This window comes from Portunus trituberculatus, chromosome 41 (assembly GCF_017591435.1).
Source record: "Portunus trituberculatus isolate SZX2019 chromosome 41, ASM1759143v1, whole genome shotgun sequence".
Lineage (NCBI taxonomy): Eukaryota > Metazoa > Arthropoda > Malacostraca > Decapoda > Portunidae > Portunus > Portunus trituberculatus.
The window spans coordinates 13,055,443-13,081,295 of NC_059295.1; the positions used below are offsets into that span (position 1 = coordinate 13,055,443).

Consider the following 25,853-nt stretch of genomic DNA (forward strand, 5'->3'; position numbering starts at 1 on the left):
TTTTTCTAATGCCATCTATTTGCAAAATGGTACATCACACATATGGTTTTCATGACTAATCATTAGGTAGTTATGGATACTCTCTTCAACTAGAAGATTATCATTTATCCCCTTATTCTACTGGCAAGACCGGAAAGCTTAAGAATTCCATCCCCAAGCCATATACTTAACAAACATGTCACAAGCCTTTTAAATTTTACCATACATATAAAAAAAAAAAAAAACCTTATGTTCCTCTTACAAGTTTTTGTAATTTGATTCTTCTACAGATATACTAACTATATGATTCACTACTGACAAGAAAAAAATATGTACATAAGAGAGGAACTATGAAAAGTTACACTTTTCAACCAGCCAACATGTAACCACTGGACATTTGAGGTTGAATGAACAATGCAAGTGGATAAAATGGCTATTAGTGTCAGAAATGAACATGAGATTTCAGCAACCAGTAGACAGTGATAATATGGCACACAAACACAAAACTAAATACCAAAAATGTTAACTAGCACCATTCTCTCTTTTATTACCTTCCTGAGCCTTCCAAGTGGTCCCCTTCTCTGCTTTCCTCATGGTCTCTGCTGGTCCCCAAAAGTCGGGCACTAGGGTCAACATCACGTAGGACAGACAGGATAGTGTGTACAGACCTTCGTGTTTTAATTATAATGCGACGATTCTCAGGTTCAAATTCTACGAAATCAACTCCTTTACGCTTCAGCAGTCGCTTGAGAAGTCGACGTTTATGTTCAAGTGGTAGAACAATCTCAAACTGATATACCTGTAATACAGCTGACATATAATATATATATATATATATATATATATATATATATATATATATATATATATATATATATATATATATATATATATATATATATATATATATATATATATATATATATATATATATATATATATATATATATATATATATATATATATATATATATATATATATATATATATATATATATATATACACACACACACACAATTCAACTAAAGCGTATATATAAATATTAAAGTATCATTGAGGTGAATTATTGAACAAGAAGAGTATATTTGTCGACCTCAAAACAATTTTCTTTATATAAGAGGGGAAATATGGTCAAGGGCAACATAAAAAAAAAAAAAAATTACAGAATTGAATTACAAAGAATATTTATAACTAATGGAATGAAATCATGTTCAAGTAGTTAGATGTTACATATGAACATAGGATGGGCTTTATCGCTATAAATTATTGTAATAATTTATTGGTTTTCTAATAATAATTCTTTCCTGCATTATTGATTTATTGGTATCGTTGATACCTTTGGTTGCAAACAAGTGATAATTGGAAACTATTGTTTTCGGAACACGAGCATGTGAAGTTTTTAAGATTTTTCTAAGTTTTCTAAGATAAAGATGTGTAAACTGGAAATAGATTTTCATCAATGAGACTGGATACATCTTTAGATTGATATGTGCTACAAACTGTCAACAGAGAAAAGGTTTACTTTATAGTGAGTTGAAGCTGGCAGTTGTCTGGCAAGGCATAGGTAGATGTTCAGTGTATAGCAACATTAGTGCACTGTCTATAAAAGCATTTTACTAAAACCAACCAGTCTTTACTCCAAATTGATAAGAACACTGATTACTAAGCAACATAAAAAGGCTTCTGTTTTTCTTAAATATAAGTATTAGTGAGGGAGCATGTGTAATACTCCCGTGGGAATTTTGTGGTGAAAGTAAACCACCACATCAGATGGGTCAAGGGGACCCTAAAGACCAAGAAAACACATATTGACAATCTCGTTTTTTGTTTGGTGATATTTGAAAATAACTCAAAATTCCTGATTATCGACATATTATCAACCAGCTGGTCTTAGGTATAGCTCATATCACTTACTTTTAACATAAAATACTACCAACAAATTATTTAATTACTTAAAAATCCTACCAACAAATTATTTAATTACTTAAAAATCCTTGACTTTTATATTTCTATATTGAAATATATATAAAATTATTAAGGTATATCACTGCTAACCCTCCATTTTGGATTTTACAACACCTTGGAAATTTCCGTAATTACCTTAGCTAAACTCTTGCACCACATAAAATTTACTGTTTTGCACGAACATTTTCTTTCAAATTTTACTTGATTAAAATTCCTATTTAAAACAGAATTATGCATTTATAAGTTCTTTAAATGTTGCAATATCTGTATAGCATGAGCATTAGGGGTGATAAACCTTAAAAACAAGCACACAACAACATCTTTTGATCCTGGTATTTTAACATGATTTATGTATCTTAAATGGATTTAATTATACTGGAATGTTTTTTTTTACAAACTATATTAAGCAATTATGTCCTTCTGTGTGTTTTAAACATAATGTATCTTTATATCATTTGACTTATTTATGAAGATATGTTTGTAGTTAATTAAGTAGAACATTATTCACATTATTAGAGTATACCATCTATTCATCTTCCTCATCTGAATGTTCATCACTTTTTACAAATGAATTTTCACATGGTTGTTCTTCATCTGAACACCCACACATATCTGTACAGTTGAGCCCTGTTCGTCGACAAGAACATCTCTGTGAATGGCACTGTATTTTGCAGCTACATTTGACTAGCTGTAGTACCAACTGTGGTGCAGGCAGTTCTGTTGTCATGATGGGCATCCATCCATCCTCCACTTTTGCCCAACCATATTCTTCAGCAGATGGAATATCTGGGCATGCAGCAGTGTTATTCTTCCACACAATGGCCTGATATTGGCTACGCAGAATAGCTTGCCGTAGTGCAGCTAGAGTGGGTGGGAGCTTCTCTGACTCTGGCTGTTTCTTCTTGAAAAGCCACCATCGCATGTCATCCACTTTTGTAATGTTGGTCTGTGGGACATACACTTTGCATATGAACTCCTCAATTGCAGCACAATTTCCTGCACTGAGGCCTCTGTTTGTTCCAAGGCATCCTAGTGCTGTGACAATATTCGGGCCAGCAGATTCAAATGCTTTCCAGGAGCTCTGTTTTGCCTTTCCAGCAAAGCTACCAGTGTTGTCACTACCACTGAGGGGATGTAGCCCTGGTAGTGCTGCTGCTTTCGAATGTCCAAGTGCATCATATACTTGACTGAGTTGGATTGTACAGTGGTTCTTTCCTATACCTGTAACAAAGTTTGTATTCTTACACAAGTCTGAGTAGTGGTGGATAGCCAGGATAAAGACATCTGTGTCTGGTGAGCAGATGTCAATGCTTGTTGCACCACATGCTGTAGCATCAGCAGCATGAAGTATCAGCTTTGTATCAGCCTCTTCCTGATCACTATTAAGATAACTCTTATCAGTATGGGTTGCCTTGCATTATGTACCTCATACAACAACAACGTGGCGCCCTTCTTTAGCTGAATACTCCAGCGTTTTTTGCCCAAGATAACCAGTTAGCTCCATCTTTGTCTGTGAGTGTGACAGCAACCTCTTCATGGATAATTTTGCTATGTTAGTGGTATCTGTAATGTGATAGGCAATTGGAGTATTTGTCCCCTGTCTTCTACTATGGGTTGCTTGCTTCAGAGAGTGGGGGACATCATACTGATCAAACACAATGTGTATTTCATCCATTTCTCTGTACTTGTCAAGGATGTGAGAGCTGAAATGGTCAGCCGGATGTGAACAAGTTCTGATCCAGTCTGGCTTTGTCAGTGCCTGAACTTCTGCCATTCCATCAATGAGTGCAACTTGATAACTACCTATTTCTTGATCAAAATTGACATCAATAATTTTGGCACCATTTTAGCATAATACACATTCATATATTGCTATATTTACCTGACTTAAGTGCTCGTTTGATATTTCACACTCTTTGTTACTTATTCTAAGATAGAAAAACACAATAGAAGCCCTGAAATAATGACTACCAAAATATTAAATGGATATCTCTATCAGCATGATCAGTGTTTATGAAATAAGTACGCAAAAATTATGTGCTGTCTTTCCCATTGAATAACTCATAATACAACAACATGTAAGACTGTCAACATGTTTTTTTTCTTTATTCGGGGTCCATTGAAGGTATTTATATGATTGGTTTGCTTTCACCACTAAAGTCCCACGGAAGTTAAATTTAATGTACATGCTCCCTCACTATATAGTTTTTCTTCTATTAAAACGGTTTACTCTATTAGATTTATAGAAGTTGATACTATGGGGAGCATAATGGCTGAAATGGTATGAATTTTAATTTCACATGTGTCATGTGACCACTAGTTCAAAGATTATAGTAAAAAACAGGTAAATAAAAAATCAACTTACTCTGGATGGGGGTGGTTGATAGTGTCTAGACAAACATGATTGTGAGGTGTTAACAGTGAGATTCAACCCTGGAGAAAGACTGAATGAAGGATCCTCAGCAGAGCTCTGGTCCAAGGTGGGCCCAGCAGGCTCCCCACCCCCACTTCCTTCACACCATGCCTGATTTACAAAGCCACTTTCTGCGAGCACCTGAAAGCATGATATATCTAGATTGTTCTTTTTATAATGCACACCAGAAATATGACTTTTAACAAAACCTTTGGAAATTTTTATCAAATAGTCCATTCTTAAGAATTATGATAATTTCAGTGCAATTCATGTAAACTTTATAATCATTATATGGTTGCCAGGTTTCCAGAACTTATTTTTAAAGCTCTTAACATTAATCTTCTTGATTTTTCAAAAAGAAAAAACACTTTAAACCAACCTGCTGAATACCCTGCAGAGTGTTTTCATGGGCTTGAGAAAATAGCTGCTCCTGCCTTGCCTGGAAATCTTCACTTGGCATTGACTCATCTTGAGTTGACTCTCCGAGAGTTCTCTCAAACACATGGTATACCTTGCTGCCATCAGGACGTGGCTTGGCATCACTAAAGAGGACCGCCTCTGAGCTCAGCATAATGACACCATCATACTGTGGCTCAATAGTAACAGCTTCTTCTTGAAGTGGAAGCATGTCACTAAGTGGAAGCATAATAGTGCATTGGATGCCTTCAAATTTTATCCTGAGTCTTTCCTACATTCTTATAACCTGTTGGAAGATTAAGAAAAGAAAAAAACAACAACTCAAACACACATTCACTACTCTAAACTCATTGCTACTTCAAACTACCATGAAAATTTCTCTTCCATTTAGTTTCTCATTGTAGCTACCATCACGATAAATTATCATTTCTCAACCTTAGCACAAATTTGGGATATCCTGGCAAGGAAAGATGCAGCCCTGTTAAAAACTTATAAAGTTTAGTTAGTTTTGAAAAGATTTTATTCTTATAAAACCAAGAATAAAACTTTGCTGAAAGAAAGTGACTTGACTGTTGCCATATTTTTCATGTTGTTCTACTCCCTAGCAAGTACAAAGAGATGCTCTCTATTATTATGTGATCAAGAGATTTGTACATAACAAGTAATGTGACTGGAAATTCCAGCAGATCAGGGACAGCTCCTGATTAACTTTAGAAAGTATTGACTTCTCTAATTGAAAAAAAAAAAAAAAAAATCCATTTTTCCAGAAGTCCATAATCTCCAAAATCTAGTTGTATTTTGTGAGAAAAAATAAACTGTTAATATTACGTGAAATTTAAATGTTACCGTATTTTGATTTAATAATAATGCTCTTCATATCATGACCAATATTGCTAATTATGAAGTAAAAAAAATAATGTTACTTCATTATCATCTAGGCTCCCATTCCTCTATCGTTAACATTCTTTCCAAAGAGTTCCACCCAACCTGCACATAAAATACAACTATTTTCTCCACTATAGGAGCATCTCGTCCACTAATGTGGAGAACTGTGACGGGTTGGTCTTGTCACTCGTTATATAAAAGGTTGGGTAAAGTTACAATAAACTAGATTTCGGTCTATTCATTGAACAATTAAATTGTTACTCTTATCCTCATTGTAATGACTTTTTTTAAGATACGAAAATATGCTGAAAGGCCTACAAGTTGTCTAATTTTTACATGTTGTGGAACCACCTTAGTTAAACACGAGTAACCAGCCCGTAGACTTATTTCAAGTAAACTGCCACACCCCTATCAGTCCCATCATAAATTCTATCAGGTGGAGCCAAGGGACAGGGTGTACCTGAGGGGCAGCAGCATGGTGGCAGAGCAGTGGCTGTGCAGGACGAGGGGTGAGGGTGAGGGTGAGGGGTGAGGCCAGCTGAGGCGGCGCTGTAAACAAAGCTTCACCCCGCCCCATCCCGGACTCTTTCGGCTCCACCAGTACTACACATTGGAATATAACTTCTTCCATATACCTTTTTTTCAAACTAATGATAAACAGAAATAAAAATTTCAATTATTGGTTTAATATTGCGTTTTAGAGTAACATGCCGAAATAAACATGATTTTTTTTCCACTAGATTTCGCACTAATGTATTACATTTGTGAATTATATTGAGAAGGCTGAAATAGTATTTCTTACTACTTTAGTGGTTGCCTAAGTAAGCACCCTATCTAAGTGTTTGAGTAATACAAATATATAAAGAACTCTCCTAGGTATATAACCTATCTACCGGTACCTAAAACACAAGAACCGAAAGAACTGAGTGACATTTCGATAAACTTTCCTTTAAAGTGCACGCTAAGTGCAGTGTGAATTTTAAGTATCAGTTATTGATTATGTGAGCAATTTAATTCTGGATGAGGTGGGTGGTGATGAATATCCAAGTATATAAAGTACAAATACCATATAGAAGAATGATGATACATAACATGACTATGATAACGTTTTCTAATACAACAGGGACTGTTTTATGTAGTGTTCAGCATGAAGTGTATAGATGGTCAAGGTATTTCAAAGGTGGCGGGGCGTGGCGGGCGGCGGCGGGTCCACATGGCAGCCTGCTGTGACTGAGCCACACCACCGCGCCGCCACCATGGCCACCAAGCTGGAAGATACACTTAACAAGCTTCTCGTGGCTGATAATGCTGTCATACAAGAAGTAAGTACTCTTGTTAACTTAAGGGAAGAGTGTGTTGTAATAGACATGATGTTAAAAACAGCAATAGTGAAGTGTTTGGGCCACATGTGGTGCGAGGAGAGTGTAGGCGCGGCCACCGGGAGAGAGATCCACCAGGGAGGTGTGATGCTGCATTCCACTATCTGCAGCTTGCATGACTCTCCACCCATGCATCTCCAACACCTTCAGACAGATGGCATAGAGATGGCAATGCAGTGGGATGAATAGAAGGATGTGTCACCACTCGCCTCTAGGGGTGGGTAGGGGCCCTGTTGCTAGGTGTCCCCCTGCGGCCCTGACAGCACACCTAATGCAGGGAGTGGTGTCTGTCGCGGCCAGTACAGGCAGAAGTAATTTTAAGGTCACCCCAAGCTTGACCTGTTTGTAGGTAATGTTATATTCATGTCACAGCCTGCTTGATGTAATGTTAGTGCAGCCCACCTGAGTGCTGACAGGTGTTAACCAACCACCAGAGGTTTTTTTTGTCGTTTTTGAGTACATTTTGGTTGGAAGATGCAACTGTGACAGGTGAGGGAGAAGACCCTCATCAAGGCAAGGTGCAAAGATATTAGAGCACTAAAGAACTGTGTGAACACTAACTCTCAAGATTATATAATGATTGCAACCCTTAGAAGCTCCATCATTACATTTGTCATAATTTTAAGAAGGTAAGCAGTTTGTTGTGGAATATTTTAGTAGCTATATGATACCAGAATTTTGGTCATATATATATGCATTGTGGAGTTAAGATCACATTTTTTTCATTCTGAAGGTAGGGTTGAGAAAAAGTAAAAACTTATAAAACTATATTATGACTGGTCACTAAATTTGCCATAAATGACACTTGCCAAAACTCAACTGACTACTTTAAAGTGAACATTCAGGCCCCAAGTGTCTTAATTAATGTTGGTATTCCAATACAAATTGAGCACATTCTTGGGCCTTCAGTAGTATCCTGAATTCAAGTAAGATCATTCAGAAACTTGCATTATGATCTTGATGGACGTTTTTTTTAACTAACGAGGAAACGTATGAGTAACATATCACTTTTATCAATTTGTAACATCATCATAAGTTTACAACTGTCTTTCAACATTATACTTACTTAGTTTACTTACTTAGTTGGATCTAGAGGGTCTTCCTCACGATTGTGGTGGTCCACCGCTGCTGCCAGTCAGAAAGTCCCTCTTCAGAAGAGCCATCTGGTCTGGCACAGAGTTAGAGGTTGCCTTGCAGTAAGCCGTGTAGCCTGGAATGGGAGGCTCATCTGGCAGTGTTTGCAAAAATTGGTCCAATGCCTTCTTAAATCTGGACACTGGGCAGCCTGTTGTGTGGCTGACATTTTTTTGGCAAAGCATTGAAGAGTCTGTGGCCACTTTGTGAAAGACTGGAGGTGAGGAGGGTCCGTAAATCTTTAGAATAGGACCTTCTCTTTAATCCATGCAATAATAACACAAAATGATAAGTAGTTAATGGAGAATACGTACCTTGTGGTCTTGTTTGGGGGTCACACATGGTTATGTCACATTGCCTCACTGAAATTAGAGACGTCACTTGGAGTCTAAGTCCAAATAGTAAACATTGCTATTGTCTATTGTATATATCTGGGGTTTGTGGGTAACAGGAAGTGACTGTCTGTTGTTCACTTCCTGGGTTTGTGGGTAACTGCTGAATAGGATTCTTATTGTGTCTATAGTTCTTTTGTCCAGTGACGTGCCACCACCTCTTAACATCACAAGCTGCGCCAATGGGAATTTGCTATATGTATTTGTAGGTGGGGCACAGCTGGGCAGAACGGTGCACAGAGATCTGTGTGTGCAGTTAAACCATGGCCACCAGGGACATTAGTTATAAAGGTTGCGAATTTGATTACTGGGAAATCATCGCTCCTGCGATGCAAGTCAGTGTACAATCGAGAAGAGGACCAGCCAGGACCTTCATCCTTTCATTAAGGTATTGTGAGGAGGGGTATTAGTAGAGATAGGGCATATTGTGTAAAGCTATAAGAGAACCGGTGTGGGGGGAGGGAAGCTGCCCCAAAGCAAGGATACGGTAGGTTAAGATTATGTTAGGGTTAGGTTAGTGTTGCAGGGGGAGGGGGTCCAGAGGGTGCAGCCACCCCGGCTAGGTTAGGTTAGGATTATGTTAGGGTTAGGTTAGTGTTGTAGGGGGGTGATCTGGGGGGATACAGCCCCCCCCCCGGTTAGGTTAGGTTAGGTTAGGTTTATGTTAGGGTTAGGTTAGTGTTGTAGGGGGGTGCGGGGGTGCACAGCCCCCCGGTTAGGTTACGTTACGTTAGGTTTTTGTCCTTAGATTTGTTTAGACCGCCATATCTCGCCTCTTTTGGCTCCCGCCCCACAAAACCCCTTATTCCCCACGTGCCCCCAAGCTTGTTGGGGGGAAGGGGGATAATAGAAAACAATATGTAAGGAGTTGCTGTTCTATAGATTTACCGGAGGATCTTGACACTCTGGGGTAGAGGAGAGAACAGCACATCTCTCACATGAGCGGCCTGAGTGCTCGTTACACTGCTGGTCAGAGCGGAAGGCACAGTACCTGTGACATCCTGTGAAGGAGATTAATGACACATAAAATATGTTTCAATGAGGGTACTCACCTAAACTAGTAACTGATACGGTGTCCTCGTGCCTTCTTGACCTTTTCGAGTCTCTTGGGAAGTGAATCACCCAAGTGGTGGAGATACTGAGCGTCAATATTGTCCCATATGTCCTGAATAGTGGCTTGGAGGTGTGGGAGGGAGGAAGTATCTCTCTCCTTTAGCTTCAGTTTTATGTACGCCTAAAGATTTTCTATAGGGTTAAGGTCTGGCGAATTTGTGGGCCAAGGTTTTAGAAGGCTGACATTGCAGAAATCAAACCAGTCAACAATTAACTTTGCCGTATGGCACAGTGCACCATCTTGCATGAAGGTATCAGCATTGCACTTTTCCATACACTCATCTAGAATTAGATCAAAGTAGTTATTTTGGTTCATACGAACATTCTTAGGCAAAAACACTAATTTTCCAAGACCATAGTAAGAAAAACAACCCCACTCCATCAAAGAATCTGGGTTTTGATGTGGGTGTTTTGTAGCGTGGATCGTAACGGGTTACTACCGGGTCTGCGGTACACACGGTTTCTCTGGTTGTCTGTAACCTGAAAGCTTGCCCCATCAGACCAAAGTACTCTATGCCACTTACCTAAGTCCCAATCTTTGTGCTGAGACACAAAATGCAAACCTACTGTTATGGTGACGATTGTGTGAAGAAAGCTTTTGAAACTGCACGGCAACTCCGGTATCACATGTCGCCTTTCACATATCTCCACACTTCTTTCAATCACCCAGCCAGTAAAGAGGGTTCCTGGCCTTAAGTTCCTTGATATGTATGTGAGGGTTGGCCTCAAGCTGTCTTTGAATAACATTCAGAGTTCTCTAGGTTACACTGCGCTTATGCCCATCAGGGTTATAAGGTAGTGGCGAAGCGTCTCTTCCTCCTTCATGTTAAATTTTTGTTCAATGTTGAACAATTCTGAGAGCTATGCCATTGTTCGCGGCAATTTCTTGATTTGACTTATTCTCCCTCACTGAGGTATAAATGACTGAGATTTGGGCCTTACCAATTAGTTTCCAATGTCCCATAATAGGTAGTAACAAGGCACAATGGTAAGCTCATGCATCCACATAAAGGGGCCGTGAGGGGGATGAAAGAAAATTCAAATTCAAGCACACGAGCCACAGGCGAACGTTGACTAAGGAAACATATCTACTTTGACTACTAGAGCTGCAGAGTTGTCAGATAGTGACATACAGTGAATAGCACTGTATGTTTAGGAGTTAAGAAGGGATGAATGAAATTTGGTCAGAGTGGAAGTCGTGGTCCCTTTCGCGCCTTCCTCTCTGACCAGCAGTATACAGGCAACCTCCCTTAACGAAGGGGTTACGTTCCTAAAAAAACACTTCCTTAAGCGAAACTTCGTTAAGCGAACCGATTATAACAAGTTTAACCCCTGATTTGAACCTCCATTGAGAGTAGGCAAAGCGAGAGTGCATCATAGTATAGTAAAAGGTTTAATGAAAGTATAAATTATGAAGTTAAACATTTAGGTAGTTTAATTTAAGTCTTTATAGTGTACACTAATGTATGTATGTACGTAACTTTATAATGTTGATGATCTTAACTTTATGAAGGGAGGGAGAGTGAAACGGGAAATACACTAACCGGCAACCTGTGGAATGTAAACAAAATGCACATCATGGTACCGCATACAAAACTTATGTACCACATTTCCACAAGGCTTTCCATTTTATCCAGTCACGAGTTCAGGTGGTTCTTTTATCTTTCAAGGAAGATGCGGTCTCACCAGCCTTCTTGATAGAGTCTGCTGACTTCAAAATAGTAGACAGTAGATGGAGTCAAGATGGTGGCAAAGCAATGTTATTAGTTTTCTGGCCTCTCTCTTGTCTGTGAATAATACCCAGCTTCACTTCGAGTGTAAGACACTTCCTGGTCTTCTTAGGAACGTTAGGTCACATTGCAGGGCGTTTTGGTGGTAAGTTAAACTAGGGAAGATGAGCTGCTGGTGACGCTGTTATGTTTTGACTGGGGAGTGAGTGGTGTGTGTGATCTTGATCTTGATGCTACAGGTGATGCAGAATTTCTTCTGAGTCAGGCCTTTGTATCGGCAGCACCTGTGTTGTCCACGAGAGGCTTGATCTTTATTCTACAGGTGTTTCAGGATTTCTCCTGAGGCAGGCCTTAGTACCAGCAACTCCTGGTGTATTCAAAAGCCTGTCAGCTTGCATGATACAGTGGGGCTTTCAAATTTGGAAAAAATTACCTGGATAAAACTTCGTTAAAGCGAGTTTGGTGTTCGTTAAACGAGCAGATGGTAGTAAAATGAAACCTTCGTTGTAGCGAAATTTCGTTGTGTGAACCTTCGTTAAACGGGGGTTGCCTGTATTCTTGGATTTCAGTAGCATGGTGGTAGGGTCAGGCACTTGCTCCTCCAGTATCTTCCACACACATATATGGCCCTGTACCGCTCTCTTCTCCTCTCTTGGGAATATAGTCCCAGTCGCTGTAATCTCTGCCAGTAGTTTAATTCATTCATGCCTCTTATTTTCCTGGTATAGGCTCTTTGTACTGTCTCCAGGTCTTGTATGTCACCTTTTCTGTGGGGTGACCAGAGCTGGCTGCAGTAGTCCAGTATTAGTTGGATAAGAGCCTTCTACAGTGCCAGCATGACGTCCTTTTCCCTTGATTTGAAGGTGCGAAGGATCCAGCCAACCATCCGCCTGGCTTTATTAGCTGCCTCTGAGATGTGCTGCTGGAAGGTAGCATCATCACTCATCTTGACACCAAGACACTTGACCTTGGTGTGATTTGCTGATGACCCCCTGTGTAGAGTTTGGTGGTGTCTTTTATTTCAGTGTTGGGTCAGAGTCTCAGTAGTTCAAATTTTTGTTCATTGAACTTCATGTTGTTTGCTTCGGCCCATACAAATATCTTATTGATGTTCTCTTGTAGGTGTAGGACATCTCTCTCTTCCCTGATCCTATGACTGAGGGTGGTATCATCGGCAAAGGATGATAAGAAAGAGCCGTTGACCACTTCCTCTATGTCAGACATGAGGACTAGGAAGAGCATGGGGCTGAGGACTGAATCCTGGGGGACGCCACTAATAACTTGTCCTTGCTGTGATTTGTGGCTGTCAATAGCAACTGCCTGTGTCCTGTGTGTAAGGAAGCTGTGCAACCACACACCCAGCTTCCCTCTTATCCCCATGGCCTTCAGCTTATGGAGGAGGATGCTGTGGTCAACCCAGTCAAAGGCTTTGGCGAAATCCAGGTACACAACATCAACATTTCCTCCATCAGCTAGTCCTTGGAGTAGCCATTCATAGTGGGCCAAGAGGTTGGAGAAGCACGATCTTCCTTTACGAAACCCATGTTGAGAGTGGTTCAGAGTTTATTTTCTTCCAAGTAGGTGATGATACCATCCCTGATTATTTTTTCAAAACACTTTCACCAGGTGGGAGGTGAGGGCTATGGGCCTATAATTTTTAGCTTGGCTTCTTTCTCTGTGGATAGGGGAGATTACTACCTCCTTTAGCATGGTTGGGATGATGCCGGTGTCAAGAGAGCAGCGCCAAATTTTGTAGAGAGGGCGTGCCAGGGCCTCTCTGCATTTTAGCAGTAGGATGGATGGCGCACCATTGGGTCCAGCAGCGGAGTTTATCTTAAGTTCACTGATGGCTTTCTGTATGTTGGCGATGGTGAAGGTGATACTGTCTAGGCAGTAGTAGAGGTGTTGGTTTTGGTCCCTGTAAAACTCTGGGGTATTGTACTATCTTTGCAGTGTATGGCTGCAAGAAAACTTTGGTGTATTGCCAGGATAGAATGTGGCATGTTTCTTCAGGGTTCGTCGACATTTCTCCGCTTTCAGCTTGGAGTGGCCCTACTCTTGCGTGTGTTCTAGAGAATTTTTTGCAGTATTTGTAGAACTTTGGATTGGCTTTAATGTTAATAATTGCCTGATTTTCTTCCCATTCTTGCTGATTTTCATGGGATTCTTTGATTTTCTTCTCAATATCACACACTTTGGTTTGTAGTGAGCTCTTCTGCCTGATGTTTGTTGCCTTATGTATTCACTTGTTTAAGGTTGCCCGTCTCTTCATCAGGATCTACTGCCCCCTTGGAATGATGCCTTTTTCTTATAGATTTTCTCTTAGCAGGTACAGAATATAGTCTCATGCAAATGTATGAATACATACATGTACATATTACAATTAAACAAAGAGTAATATTAATAACAAGTTCCAACCACATGCTCAGATATACAAGCCAGGTATAGGCACATCACAAAACACAAGATGTTTTGAGGCAATATGTATCCTGATTAGAACACTGTTCCACTTGTGACTCACAACACTTGAGAAGTGTGAGAGCCAACATACACAAGTTTTGCTTTTTGATATCCTTGTCTAAATATGCTGAAAATACATCTTGATATATGTTAACATGGATAATTACTTTCCTTTCCTTTCCTTCTTGCTGGAAGTTTGCTTACATTCAGCCTGTTCCTTAAAAAGGTGACTGTTTTAATACTTCAAACTACTGTCCTATAGTTTTAATCTCTTGCTTGTCTAAAGTTTTTGAATCTATCCTCAATAGGAATATTCTTAAACTTTTGTCACTTCACATTCTTCTATCTGATCGCCAGTATGGCTTCCGTCAAGGTCGCTCTACTGGTGATCTTTTGGCGTTCCTTACTGAGTCTTTGTCATCCTCTCTTAGAGATTTCGGTGTAACTTTTGCCATTGTGTTAGACATATGAAAAACTTTTGATAGAGTCTGGCACAGAGCTTTGATTTCAAAACTGCCATCCTATGGTTTCTATCCTTTTCACTGCAACTTTATCTCAAGTTTCCTTTTTGACCATTCTATCGCAGCCATGGTAGATGGCCACTTTTCTTTTAAATCTATTAGTAGTGGTGTTTCTCAGGGTTCTGTCTTACCAACCACTATATTATTCATTAATGATCTTAACCAAACTTCTTGCCCTATCCACTCCATACCACCCTACATCTTTCCACATCCTTTCAGAGATGACCAACTCTCCAGAAAGTCAACAGATCATGCATGGATGCCACAGAATACCTTACTTCTGATCTTTGTAAGATTTCTGATTGGGGCAGAGAAAACTTAGCAGTTTTCAATGCCTCAAAAACTCAATTCCTCCATCTATCAACTCAATACAACCTTCCAGACAACTATCCCCTCTTCTTCAATGACACTCAACTGTCTCCCTCTTCTACATTTAATATCCTTGGTGTGTCATTCACTCATAACCTTAACTGGAACCTTCACATCTCATCTCTTGCTAAAACAGCTTCTATGAAGTTAGGCATTCTGAGGCGTCTCTGCCAGTTTTCTCGCCCCCTTCAACTGCTAACTCTGTACAAGGGCCTTATCCATCCTTGTATGGAGTACTCTTTGCATGTTTGAGGGGGAGGGGGTTCATCTTATCAACTCCCCTCCTCTGACTAACTGTCTTCAGCCTCTTTCTCTGCCAAAATATTGCATCTTTCTGTCTTTTATTGCTATTTTCATGCTTACTGCTCTACTGATCTTGCTAACTGGATGCCTTCCTTCCTTCCTGTGGCCTCGCTGCACAAGGCTTTCTTCTTCCTCACATCCCTTTTCTATATAACTCTCTGATACAAGAATTAACCAGTATTGTCAATCATTCATGCCTTTCTCTGGTAAACTTGGGAACTCCCAGCCTGCTTCTTTATTTCCTTTTCCTATGACTTGACTTCTTTGAAGATTTTTTTTTTTTTCCATGTGGGCTTTTCACAGGAATTTATGGGGTAAAGGGGATACTTTTTGCGGTACCTCCTATCTCAAAGCCCACCCACTAGGAAACCGTTTCCCCGAGTGAGGAAGCCCAACCTACACTCGAACCTTGGACAGGATTTCGAACCCATGCGCATGGAGACCCTCGGACCCCAAAGCACGCATGGTTCCACTGTACCACGGCGGCACCTAAAGGTTTCAAGACATTTGTCCCTGTCTTCTGTATAACTCTACCATTCTTTTAGGGAACTTGTGATTCAAGTAGTCCCCCCAACCTTTTTTTTTTTTTTTTTTTTTTTTTAATTTATATATTTTTTTTTTTATGTATCTACTTTTACCCTTGACCAGTTTCCTTCTTGGTAAAAAAAAAAAAAGTTAAAGCCTATTTATTGGCGATATTCCTAGGTGGTTTGGCATATTTGCTCAAGTGCGTTGTATTGTTATTATTATAAATATTAATGTATTTTTAAGTCATCATGATAATCTTGATAGCACTGCTAATAATGATTGTGTTATTGTAATATCTCATATGTCAAGATATATGTATTGTTGTGTTCATGACACATTATTGGGATACCATGAAAAGTTTGTGGTCCATAAAAAAAAAAAAAAAAAAAAAAAATTAGAAACTTGGGAAATGTAGCTTTGTTGTATTATTGTGACATATGCAGCTCCATACCATTTTTGATTGTCAAGGGTACATTGTGACATGCATCATGACCATCATGACAGCACCTTGACTGTTAATTTTAACATGACAGACAAAGATTTGCTCCATGACTGTGGTAGTCAAATTTGGTTATATTCCAAGCCAACCCTCTTGCCCTTGGGTGGCATCAGGAGTTTGCATGTTGTGTCCAGGGTTCGCTGACATGCAAAATTTCAGACTTTTATGTCTAACAATGATTCCATCATCAAACAGAACCAAATAGACAAGTATCATATTATGAAAACATGCACAATGAAATTAGTTTGTTTTCACACCAATAAAACATCTTAATGATTTGAACCTTTCTCGATTATGAAATAATTTTGACAACATGCACTTACATGATTTTATTCCTGTCGGGTAGCTGGCTGAGGAAGTCTTTAGTCTTTAAAGAAGAGGTCTTTCTCCTTTGAGGAATGAGTGAGTGAGTCATCCTTGAAGGAGGAGAAAAAGGTGTCAAATAGTAGAATGGTAGAAGAGGTGGAACTAGCTAGGGAAAATGATGAAATGCGCTCTCTCTCTCTCTCTCTCTCTCTCTCTCTCTCTCTCTCTCTCTCTCTCTCTCTCTCTCTCTCTCTCTCTCTCTCTCTCTCTCTCTCTCTCTCTCTCTCTGTGTGTGTGTGTGTGTGATAAAGATACATTTGGAAAGTCCTTACAGTTGAAATTCTTCATTACCATTTGATTTTGTTATCCCCCTTTTATCTCTCTTTCTAAAACGATCCATGTCATAAAAAGTATATCCCTGCCTTGGTAAGCTAAAATTAAATAGGACATGTTACGTCTCCTGGATGTAGAACGTACTAAGTAATATGTATGCAGTATTTACATTGAATGCAGGGTAACCAGGACATAGACCAAAGAGTGATGGGAATTAATAAAGGTCACAGAGTCTCTGTGGTACCATTGGTATTAACATTGATGTGTAGATGAATTCTTAGTTACTATCAACCAAAACTCTAAGGACAAGTGACTAAGAACTCTTTTTATTACAGTAAGAAGAATTAAATGCACCCACTTTCTATGTCACTTCATGTGATACTTTTGAATAGTATTTACTAGATAGAACTTTCCAAAATAATAAGATTAATACTCACTGTTATGTTTTCTGTTATTTGCAGGGAACAAAGGAGCTGGGGGAATTGCTCAAGACACCTGGTGTGGTTGGTGAGTTATGTAAAGTGATGGGTACTTCAACTGCCCCTCAAGTCAGGCAGTATGCTGCAGTCATTCTCCGTAAACGCCTTGGCAAGAGCAGACACTGGGTAAAATTGGAGCCTAATGTTAAAGATGGGTAAGTTTATAAATTTCCAGGTGAGAAAATTGTTAAATGACAAAATTCTTGAATACAATGATAATATTTAAGTTCTTAAAATCATGAAAAAAGTAAATTACCATATGTTGTTTCTTGGCATTTGTCTGATTTTTTAATAATTTTCAGAATCAAAGAAGGAGTGCTGCAGGCATTAATGAGAGAGCCCGAGAGTAGTGTGCGGAATGCTATTGCACAGTTTGTTGGTGTCATTGCCCGTCATGAACTGAGTGCAGGAAATTGGCCAGCACTCCTGCAATTTATACAACAAATGGTTCAGTCCCAGAATGTTCAAGAAAGACAGGTGACTATTTTTTCATTTATTAATTAATTTATGTATAGTGGAGACTCATTGCTTGAACTTAATTTGTTCCAAATGGCTGTTCAAGTATCAAAAAGTTCGACTTGATACCTATAAATCAGGTAATTCGTTTTAATCTTAGCAAAACTTGTAGATTAAATGAATACTTACCAAGTGTGAAGTTTGATCTTGATTTCATGAACATTTAATTGCATCACTGAGGTAGTATACGAGATGCTCATATTGCCAGTTCCACGTCAGTCCTTCAGAGCATAGGTTTGAGGAAGCAGCCAGTATACACATGTGCAAACAAGCTATTGTTCCAAATAGATCGACTCAAGAGTAAAGGGATGGGCAGGGAGGGCATTTACTACCTCAGTGACGCAGTTAAATGTTTGTGAAATCAAGATCAAACTTCACACTTGGTAAGTACTATTCGTTTAATCTACAATTTCACTTCACAACTATTTAACTGACATCACCAGTAGTAGATGAGAGCTTTAGAGGGGTTCCTCAAACCTAGTATGCCAGTGAAAAGGAATAAGAAAAAATAGGAGTAAAAAAAAAAAAAAAACACAGGAGTAACAATCTATTTTCCCCAAAACAAAACTAAAGTAACAAAAAGAAACAAGAAAACCCCAAAAGGGTAGCATGGTACATAGAATCAGAGAGCTATGAAAAAATAGCTCGAAAATTGTCAAAGGTGGCTGATAGGTCTTTTGTAGAACCTGGTAAAGGTGGATTCCCAGGACCACCCAACAATGGAGATGATGGTGGCCAGGGGGAGTTTTAGGGCTGCCTTACTGGTTGAAGCTGACCTGGTAGAGTGAGGAGAGAAGATGAGGTCAATGCCAGCAGATCACATGATATCTTTTGTCCAACGATGCAAAGTATTTCTTGAGGCTACCCTTATCAGAGGTTTCGTGGTTAGGAAGAAGTCTGTAAATGGCCCTCGGAGGGTGCGGATGCGCTCGAGATAACTCGCAATGAAAGTGACTATACACAATCTCCTTTCTGTGGGATAAGCCACAAAAACCAATTCCAACATATAGTCACCTGGCCTTGATGTTTTTAGAGGGTCATCTATTCTGAAAGAGACTCTAAGCTCTGAGATAGTCATGTTTCCAATGTCTAATAAATGCGGAGTTTGACCATGTTGACCAGGGAGTAGAAGCTTTAGAATAGTTAATTTTCTCGATAACTGGATAAGTGATAATTCCTCATTGGGTCCAAGACCTTTGATCTAATTTAAGACCAAGTGAGGGTCCCAGGTGGTACGGTATCAGGAAAAAGATGGTTTCTCTTGGAAGACTGCCTTAAAAAATCTGACTACCAAGGGATGCTGTCCCACAGGCTGATGATTGATACTGGCTACTGCCAAAATAGCTGACCATATTGTATTCATCAGGCTGTAGGTTTGGCCTGTTTCCTTCTTAAATTCAGATAAGAGGTAGTCTAAGAGGACATTTAAAGGTGGCTGAAATGGATTAATTTCCCTGCCAAGGCAAAAAGAGTCAGTTTTTGATATGTGGCCCATATTGAGTCCTCATGCTTGCCCTCCAGGAACTAAGTAAAAATCGGCTAATGTCTGACGATAGGCCTTGACTAGTGAAGGATTCCCTGATAATAGCATTGCTGTTAAGACCAACCCTCGGGCCCGAGGATGTGTGAGGGTTAGATTTTGCAGTAGCACTAGAGGATGTTGAGTGAGGAGAACAGGGGCTGCCGCAAACAGGTGGAGGGCTGTTGGAAACTTGAAGAACGAGTAGATGGAGGACTGTTTGGTTTTTCTTGTTTTTTCATCGTAGATTTCTTGATAAATCTTGACACTCTTCTTTACGTCATGAGCCACTTTGCTACTTCTGGCAGGATTTGGGTCACATTCCTCCAGGGTTTCCAGAGCTTTTTTGGTACAGAGACATTCTCTAAGAGTTTTGATGTCCAGGCCACGCACAGGTTTTTCTTCCTTGTCTCCCTTTTTTTTTTTTTTTTGTTTTTTTTTTTTGTTTTTTTTTTTTTTTGCCTCCTGTGATGCCTTGTCTAGCTCTATAAGTTCATCATTTGAGAGAGGTTTAGCATGGCTTTCCAAAAGATCTTGAACATCATCATCATCAACTTAATCGAAGTCAGCCCTATGGCACAGATTTACTATGTCATTTCTGATCACACTGATGTCTTTAGTGAACCCTGGGAAGTCATGCGCGCATTCTGGCCATACTTTATTTTACGCCAAATTCATGGTAGATGCCTTCACTTCGTCCCAAGATGACTTCATGTTATCTAAGGCGTGCTTAATGTTATACGACTTCCATCATTCTCTGATAGTGGGCTTGCTAGGCCCATCTGTGCCCTTTATCAGTTGCTGCATGGTTTGCCGCTGGTAGTAGGCTTTAAATGTTTGCCATAATTATTATGAATATATTTGTGCTTACAATAGATCCTTTAATATTCCATTTATTCATCTAATTAGTAATGCATGTAAGTAATATGTAATGCAGTTAAAAAAAAAAAAGGAGGGGAGAGGAAGAGATAACAGGCTCCAAGGGTGGTCAAGTTAAAGTCAGTACTGTGAGTGGCGGGGAGGTGTGGCGTGGATGACGTCATCACCCCTGCTTCCCTGCGCTGGGCCCTCTCAGATGACATGAGTGGATACCGTATCTGTGAATTTTTGTTGTCGTATATCGAATAGAGGGTAGTAATTTCCAAATACTGTAACTGAATTTACCAGATAAAGAAGTACCATATAATGAAGACTTACTGTATTGCCGGTAAAACCGATATTAGAATGGGACAGTGGCGGCTGCGGCTAGGGTGAAGACAGAGAGCTTTGTTCACAACCATGTGTGTGACTGTTCGACTACCAGATATTTTCACCACTAATAAGCCTTTGGTGTTTATATAAGTTTATAAATGAAAAACTACAGACAACGCACAAGAGTGTTATTCTGACAACTGCAGCAGCACAACTGGCAGAGGGAGGGAGGGAGAGGCCAAGGAGCCTTTGTTTACAACCACATATGTGAGCGTTCGACTATCAGGTATTTTTTTTTAGTATTAGATTTAACTTTTGCGTTCGACTATTAAGATGTTTGAGGATTGAGTCTTCACTGTATTTATATACTGATCATTTAAACACTGCAGCAGAGGCCAAGAATACGGTTGCTATATTCCTTGTGTATCATGAGAGGTGACCACCTTTTTATCTAATCTGCTGATCCTTATTCACATTAAGGAGATATTTGGTTCATTATAACAATGTGAAAACTCCTTTTTCACAGCTTGGTGTGTATGTGGTGAGTGTGGTGAGCAGTGTAGCTGGAGATCAGCTGTTGCCACACCTTCATCACTTGCTCCATCTTTTTTCGGCTACCTTAGAAGACACCACATCACCTGCTGCCTTCCATACCATCCAGGCTCTCACAAACTTTGCTCCACTTGTAGGACAAGAAAACATGGTGAGTTCATTTATATGAAACTAAATTAATCAGTACATAGATTTTACTTTGTGTTGCAAATTATACAAATTAAAGAAAGATTAAAGAGAGCATATATATTGTGAAGGAAACTGAAATGAACTAAAACAAAGTGAAAGGGAGGTTTATGATAAATTTGATGGAAATTTTATTCAAATATGTACAAAAAACCAAGTGATGCATGATTGAAGAGATCTTGTATGAACATTTGATCATAAGGAACATGAAATGTGTTTTATTGTTAAAAGATAGAATTAATAAGTTTGATGCTTGCTCCCTAAGAACTCCCTACCAGAGATAGCCATAACAAAAGATTTCTCATTCTTTTATATATTTAAATTTTTCTTAGCATACTCCAACCTCTGTATCCTGTATCTTTATACACTTAAGTGTTTTTCCATTTTATTGCAGATCATGCTCTTGCACCCACTATATCTGTAGCACTTTTTTTATATATGATTTGTAAATTTTTTATGTAATTAATTAATAATTAATTAATTAATTTATTTATTTATTTGTTTTTCAGAATGAGTTTCAGTCACTGCTTCCTAAGGTGCTGGTTGCTATCAAGGCACTGCTGAGTCAGGATGAGGATCAGGCAGCCGAATCCATGGAACTCTTTGATGTACTGGCCGAGTGTGAGGTGAGTAACAATTGATTATCTTTTTTTTTCTGCATCAAGTACTCTGAAATTGTATTGTGCTCCCACTTTTGTTTCTGAGAAATAAAGGAGTTAAATCATGTGGCCCAGGTTGCTCTTCTGGTACCTCATCTGAGACCAGTGATTCAACTTTGTCTTGACATCAGTGGAGACAAGAATCTGGGAGAAACTGTAAGAGTGAAGGCCATCACCTTCCTTGGATACATCACAAGGCTCAAGAAAAAGGTGAGAAACAAAGTTGATTATTGTAAACTAGTCTGCTGTACTGATTATGGTGAGGTAAATCACATATGATAGCTTCAGGAACATCTAAGGAAAAATAGACTAGGTATTACCATACCAAATTAGTTTTATATAGAATATAGCCAAGCAGATCAACCAATAGATAATATTTGTTGTCTAGTAATTGTAACGCTGTCATCAATTTATTAAAAAAGTATTTCTAGCATAGCGTGTAAATTTACACTTGTTTGGATTATGCATTATGATGCTGTAGTAGTTATAAATACTTCTCATTGAAAGGAGTAAGAGGAGGACTGGCTATTTACATTTTATTAAAGCAAATAGTGTGGGGATGTATGAACAGTTGGAAGGTAGTGGATGAAATACAGGATAGAAGGAGATATAAACTCAAAGATGAAAATGGAGTAGTGTCAATCTGTATAAGAATATGGAAGAAATATAAACAAAACTTTCTTTGTATATTTGATTTTTACTCTTCAATTTCCAGTACATTTTGAAAAACAAGCTGGTGGTGCCACTGGTGTCTGCAATGTTCAGTGTTGCATGCAGTGAGAGTGAAGATGATTCATGCCTTGGATTCTTTGGTGGAGAGGAAGGAGAGGGTGGCAGCTCTGTGCATGCAGCTGCTCAGACCCTGGATGCCTGTGCACTTCACCTCCCTCCAGACAAGCTTCTTCCATGTCTGATGGCCCAAGTAGAGCCAGCACTTAAGAGTGGAAACCCTCACCAGGTAACTGAAATGACTTTATATTATGTGAATCATGAATATCTGAGCATCAAGAATGTTGGAACCTGAAAGCAAATTTCAGTTGATTACATTATTTACTTATTAACTTTGTACTTGTTTATTATTTTCAGGTTAAAGGAGCCTACTTAGCTTTGGCCATGGTGGCAGAGGGCTGCGCTGACACACTGCGCCATAAACACCTCCATCCTCTTCTTCAGTGCATTTGCCATGGTATTACCAGTGAAAATCAGGTAAGTTAAGGGAGCAGGTAATCAAACCAACTTTTCAGGTTTTATATGCATAATATATTCAACCTAAACCTAATGAATTTTTAAAAGTTTCCACTGAATCATCATTAAACACCACCTAAACACTACCACTGAGTAGACAGTTTCTAGTGCTGTGTATTGAGCAATGTTCATTGTTCAGTTTGTATAATTTAGTAATTGATTTCACAGTTGGTGCGCAACAGTGCATTGTTTGCCTTGGGTCAATTTGCTGAGCACCTGCAGCCTGACATCAGCAAGTACCATGCTGATTTGCTTCCTGTGCTGTTTGAATACTTAACACAGGTAAATCTTTGAAAATTTATTTCTAACAATAATACTCAACAACAATAGTTTAAAAGTGTCTCTTGTATGGAAACATTCCATATCTGTGATCTTTCATCATTCTTATAGATGAAATATGTGAATTCAGTATGTACAGTCTTTAGTGTGACCAATCTTTTATTGAGTTAACTTCACAGTTACCTAATCATTCTTGAATTTTAGCAGTATGAGCTGGTGCACCATCCAGTTGGAAGTTTTTGGCTCTACTTATTCCAAAAGATGACTAGAAAATAATTGATTACAGTTAAAAAATTTTATTCTTTGTTGGTATTAGTATATTTGCTGACATGTTATATCTCTTGGCATCATATTGTAATATTCTAGTGTGAAGAGAGCTTTGTATAAAGAATAATAATAATCTTAAACAGAGTTCTAAATAGCACTCATCTTTATAATGATTTGAAATTTTTTTATATTGGCAATTACATACTTTGTATCTTGCACTTCTTTCAGATTTGTGTGCTTGTAGGTAAGGGAGGGAATGATCCTCCGGGTGTAGATCGCATGTTTTATGCTCTGGAGGTCTTTTGTGAGAATTTAGAAGGGGAGCTCTTGCCTCATCTGCCAGCCCTCATGGAACGTCTCTTTGCTGTTCTTGCGGCTCCAACTTCTGTTCACATGAAGGAGCTTGCCATCAGTGCTATTGGAGCTACTGGTGAGTCCATCTCTGCTTCTCATTTTGTGGTAATCCATGCAACAAAAAGTTATTCATCTCCTATTGTCATTATTATTATTTTTTTTTTTTTTCTTTTCTTAGCATTAACTTTACACAAGAACTACCAATTCCACATTGTCTGTGGACCACTTACTGTTTCTCTGCAACATTAACTATACACAATCCTGCATTGTCTGGACCACTTATAAATTGATTCCTTTCACTCTAATACTATTATGCATTCTTATTTAGATTTGTTTTGAAATTTTCATCCTATTCCTGTTTGGTGAGAAAATTACTTTCAGTTGAAAAACACCTAAGTGTAGTATGTGTTCACTGTTTGATCTGCTGCAGTCTCTGACGAGACAGCCAGACGTTACCCTACGGAGCGAGCTCAGAGCTCATTATTTCCGATTTTTGGATAGGCCTGAGACCAGGCACACACCACACACCAGGACAACAAGGTCACAACTCCTCAATTTACATCCCGTACCTACTCACTGCTAGGTGAACAGGGGCTACATGTGAAAGGAGACACACCCAAATATCTCCACCCGGCCGGGGAATCGAACCCCGGTCCTCTGGCTTGTGAAGCCAGCGCTCTAACCACTGAGCTACTGGGCTTGTGTATGTATATTTGTGGTTGTTAGCTATATAAAATAATTGTTTAGTTTACATCTGTGTCTCACTAAAGTAGTGCTCTTTGTTTACCCAGCTAATGCTGCCAAGGAACATATGTCACCATACTTCCAACAAATAGTGGAGATGCTGAAGGGCTATCTCACTGTTGATCAAGCTGATGAAACTATGACCCTTCAAGTGCAATCATTAGGTAAGTAGATATGTAGTTTGTAAAGGGTTCTTTCTAGAACAAGTACTCAGACTATCATCAATTGGATTTTTATCACATTAAGCAGGCAAAAGTAGATTAGTAGCGTGGATTGATGAAGAAAAAGTTAAATTCATTCTGCAAATCCAGGATTGAGTTTACTTACATGAGGCTTATTTTTTGGGTCAGTTTATCACCCCATGTATATAAGATTAAGTGTTTGTAAGAAATTATCAGTACAGTAAATCCTCATTATATGGTACATATGGGTTCCTGAAAACCTTACCACAAATCAAAATTACCGTATACTGAACCCATTATAACATGTAATAATAGGGGATGTGTTCCAGCACGTCGAAAGTCATCCCTACAGACATGAAAATACATGAAAATAGTCATATAGAAAAATGTAAAGTACTGTGCAAAAGAAATAAACAAAATGTTTTTATTTACCTTTCACTTGCCACATATTCTATCAGATGATGTCCCTCCCGAGGCTAAGGGACAGTAGGGATTTCAGCCCTTACTCAACATCCACTGAGTGGGCAGACGAGGATGAGGGTGAGGCGGGATGCTCAAAACCCTCAAACACATAGTCGTCTGCACTGTTGGAAGCAGATTTGGAAGGGCCAGCTGTAGCAGGGTTGGCAGGTGTGACAGAGATAGCATGTCTGACTGGCCTGAAGAACGAGTAGATGGAGGACTGTTTGGTGTTTCTTATTTTTTCATCATAGATTTCTTGATAAATCTTGACACTTCTGTATGTCTTGAGCCACTTTGCTACTCCTGGCAGGATTTGGATCACGTTCCTTCAGGGTTTCCAGGAGAGTTGAATGTCGCCTGAATTTATCGAATCGCTCTTTGCTTGCTTTAAATTCAAAGTCTTCCACTCCCATTTCTACCTTCAGTCTTTCAATAATGGACAACGCTTTCTGACAGGTTAAATTCAAAGACAGACCCATATTTTGACAATT

The 25,853-nt window shown here is 39.0% G+C and overlaps 2 protein-coding genes across 2 annotated transcripts in view; one reads left to right on the forward strand and one right to left on the reverse strand.

The window, feature by feature from the left end:
- LOC123516518 lies at positions 1-6,253 on the reverse strand. Its single transcript, XM_045275939.1, has 4 exons — positions 6,121-6,253; positions 4,738-5,061; positions 4,311-4,499; positions 1-778 (listed from the first exon to the last, which is right to left on the reverse strand). The coding sequence occupies exons 2-4, from the start codon at positions 5,002-5,004 to the stop codon at positions 527-529; spliced, it is 708 nt and encodes a 235-aa protein (XP_045131874.1). The 5' UTR covers positions 5,005-5,061; positions 6,121-6,253; the 3' UTR covers positions 1-526.
- Positions 6,254-6,820: 567 nt separating this feature from the next.
- LOC123516669 (importin-4-like) overlaps positions 6,821-25,853 on the forward strand; it is a 60,053-nt gene continuing 41,020 nt past the window's right edge. The window contains exons 1-11 of the mRNA XM_045276271.1: positions 6,821-6,982; positions 17,189-17,361; positions 17,509-17,683; positions 20,959-21,135; positions 21,680-21,796; positions 21,905-22,039; positions 22,545-22,787; positions 22,916-23,035; positions 23,243-23,356; positions 23,849-24,050; positions 24,766-24,882. Coding sequence (XP_045132206.1) covers positions 6,821-6,982; positions 17,189-17,361; positions 17,509-17,683; positions 20,959-21,135; positions 21,680-21,796; positions 21,905-22,039; positions 22,545-22,787; positions 22,916-23,035; positions 23,243-23,356; positions 23,849-24,050; positions 24,766-24,882 — 1,735 coding nt within the window. The remainder of the gene's footprint in view (positions 6,983-17,188; positions 17,362-17,508; positions 17,684-20,958; positions 21,136-21,679; positions 21,797-21,904; positions 22,040-22,544; positions 22,788-22,915; positions 23,036-23,242; positions 23,357-23,848; positions 24,051-24,765; positions 24,883-25,853) is intronic.